The 3,116-nt window shown below is 49.9% G+C and overlaps 1 protein-coding gene across 1 annotated transcript in view; it reads left to right on the top strand.

The window, feature by feature from the left end:
- LOC105543960 (5-hydroxytryptamine receptor 3C-like) overlaps nucleotides 1-3,032 on the top strand; it is a 13,966-nt gene extending 10,934 nt beyond the window's left edge. Inside the window, 4 exon segments of the mRNA XM_011986164.1 lie at nucleotides 951-1,111; nucleotides 1,955-2,159; nucleotides 2,351-2,566; nucleotides 2,647-3,032. Of these exon segments, the coding sequence (XP_011841554.1) occupies nucleotides 951-1,111; nucleotides 1,955-2,159; nucleotides 2,351-2,566; nucleotides 2,647-3,032 (968 nt within the window).
- The last annotated feature ends 84 nt before the right edge of the window (nucleotides 3,033-3,116 follow it).

Genomic DNA, 3,116 nt, shown 5'->3' with positions numbered 1-3,116 from the left:
GGCTCATGTCTGTAATCCCAGTACTTTGGGAGGCCAAGACAGGCAGATCATGAGGTCACGAGATCCAGACCATCCTGGCTAACACGGTGAAACCCCGTTTCTACTAAATATACAAAAAATTAGCCGGTCATAGTGGCGGGCGCCTGTAGTCCCAGCTACTAGGGAAGCTGAGGCAGGAGAATGGTGTGAAACTCGGGAGGGAGAGGTTGCAGTGAGCCGAGATTGCACCACTGCACTCCAGCCTGGGCGACAGAGCGAGACTCTGTCTCAAAAACAAAACAAAACAAAACAAAACAAAAAACAAAATCCTAATAACTGCACATCACCCCAGATGCCAATTAAATTGTCCCAGGTGGGGCCCAGGTGATGCTAACATGCAGACAGGGTTAAGAACTGCTGCTTTACAAGCTGGGCGGCCCTTGTGCCAAATGAGGCCCAGCTGACTCTGAGCTGCTGCACACCTATAATTTTTAGCTCAAATCTTTTAACTCTAATAGCTAACACACTTCAAAACCGGTAAATTAATATAACCGAATGCCACCAGGTGTCACGTGGCAGATTTGGATAAACTAAAACCATCAAAGTGGGCATGCATATAATTATTAAAATATTGAGCTCTTCAAGCTTGATTCCACTAAAACACCACCATACAACTGGGGGACTGAGAAGGAAAATAGGAACGACTCCAAAAGTTCTTGACTCACATTTGAGTCATATCCAATATTCCCATAATGAACTAGATTCACTCTTGTTTTCAACAACAAAAGAAATTAATGCTGCTGCCCACACACATATGAATTGCTAGTCAGGTAACCCACTTCTGAGAAAACCAGAATACCCTGCTTTAAAAGGACAGAAGAAAATTTGTTTTAGAAGCTCAGTGGGGGAGGAATCCAATTTCGTGGGCAGACTTACCTGTGTAGTAATGAACTGACCGGCCTCCCTTCCAGTGGACGGCATGCTGCTGGGCATGGACAAGGAGGTGTGGGAGATCACAGACATGTCTCACAACGTCATCTGAACCCAGGGGGAGTGGGAGCTCTTGGGCATCAACAAGGCCACCCCAAAGATGACCATGGGCAACAACCTATATGACCAGATCATGTTCTATGTGAGTCCAGGGGTGCCTATTTGACTTCTGATCCCAGCAGCTTCATGATTGTCCTCTTGACCTAATGCTCTTTGGGAAGTGAAAAAGAAGCTCCAGGCCAGGAGCAGTGGTTCACACCTGTAATCCCAACACTTTGGGAGGCCGAGGTGGGCGGATCACCTGAGGTCAGGAGTTCAAGACCAGCCTGGCCAACATGGTGAAACCCCGTCTCTACTAAAAAAAAAAAAAAAAAAAAATTAGCCAGGTGTGGTGGTACATGCCTGTAGTTCCAGCTACTCAGGAGGCTGAGACAGGAGAATCGCTTGAACCCAGGAGGTGGAGGCTGCAGTGAGCTGAGATAGTGCCCCTGCACTCCAGCCTGGGCAAGACAGTGAGACTCCGTCTCAAAAAAAAAAAAAAAAGTTCCAGAGGGTTGGGCGCCTGCTCCCCACTGCCCCATCTACCTAATTACCCTGAAGCAGGATCCCCAAGGCCTCCCCCGCTCCCCATTCACCCACTCCTCATTCACCCGCTCCTGCTCTGGAGAGGGGAGGAATGGCTGGACTGTAATAAGCCCTGCCACTCAGAATGGAACAGCTCACCCCTACTGCTCACAATGACTTCAAGGGTCCACTTGCACCTAAAATTATCCAGTCATTGTGTTCCTAGTAGGTTAAAAATGAATGCAAATTAGACAACAAATCAGAGGCCGCTATGTAGACGAGCACAATTAAATGTGCAAATGTTACTTAAAAAAATCGTCCCCAACAGCCTCACAGCACATTGGCAAGGATTAGGGGTCAGATATACAAATTGAGCCCTCTGCCATCTATTTATCTGCCATCTTCTCTGGTCTCTTTCCAGGTGGCCATCAGGCACAGGCCCAGCCTCTACATCATAAACCTGCTGGTGCCCAGTAGCTTTCTGATTGCCATTGACGCCCTCAGCTTCTACCTGCCAGCAGAGAGCGAGAATCACGCCCCATTCAAGATAACTTTTCTGCTGGGCTGCAAAGTCTTCCTGCTCATGATGAATGACTTGCTTCCTGCCAGTGGCACCCCCCTCATCAGTATGGCTCCTCCCACTTTCTGGAGGAGAAAAGGCACCCAGGGCCAGGGAGGAGGGCCAGGAGAAATGGCTGCTGCTCCGCCGAAGGAAGGAAGGAAGGGCCTGTGAAAGAAGACTGGATTTAGGAAAGAGGCATGAGAAATACTTACAGATAAATTTGCCTGGTTTACTTATAATTTGTTCTGCCCTCAGGTGTCTACTTCGCCCTGTCTCTCTCCCTGATGGTGGGCAGCCTGCTGGAGACCGTCTTCATTACCTACCAGCTGCACGTGGCCACCACCCAGCCCACACCCATGCCTCTGTGGTTCCACTCCCTGCTGCTCCACTGCACCAGCCCAGGGAGATGCTGTCCCACTGCGGCCTGGAAGGGAAATAAAGGCCTGGGTCTCACCCCCACCCACCTGCCTGGTGAGGGAAGTCAGCACTGCCCACACTCCTCTAATCCTGTCCCTTCTCACTTCAGGGCTGAGCCTCTGTCCTCTCCACAGGCACAAAGGAGGCGGGGGAGTTAACAGGGAAGCAGCTGGGACCCAGAGAGACCGAGCTAGATGGGGGCTCAGGATGCACAAAGACCCAGCTAATGGAGCAGTGGGTGCAGTTCAGCCACGCGATAGACACCCTGCTCTACCAGACTCACTTTCCTTATCTTAGCCACTTATCCCCAGTGACTACCATGTCCCCTTCTAAATTCCAAAAACTCCAGCACAGCACTACCAAGCAGGTTCGGTATGGCCCTGGACAATTTCCTGTCTGTTGCTCAGGCTGCTTATTCCTGCTCACCTTCAGTCTCCCTGAGCTACCACCTAACTCCTCACTGCCTGATCAATGGAAGTCCAGGTCAGTGGAGTCTCTCCTTGATCGATCACCCCAATAAACAACTTTCCAGGAAGCACTGGCTCTTCAGTTTGTTTGTTTATTTATTTATTTATTGAGACAGAGTCTTGCTCTGTCACCCAGC

Source organism: Mandrillus leucophaeus, unplaced genomic scaffold, assembly GCF_000951045.1.
Source record: "Mandrillus leucophaeus isolate KB7577 unplaced genomic scaffold, Mleu.le_1.0 Scaffold295, whole genome shotgun sequence".
NCBI classification, from domain to species: Eukaryota; Metazoa; Chordata; class Mammalia; order Primates; family Cercopithecidae; genus Mandrillus; species Mandrillus leucophaeus.
This window is presented reverse-complemented; position numbering and strand designations above follow the sequence as displayed.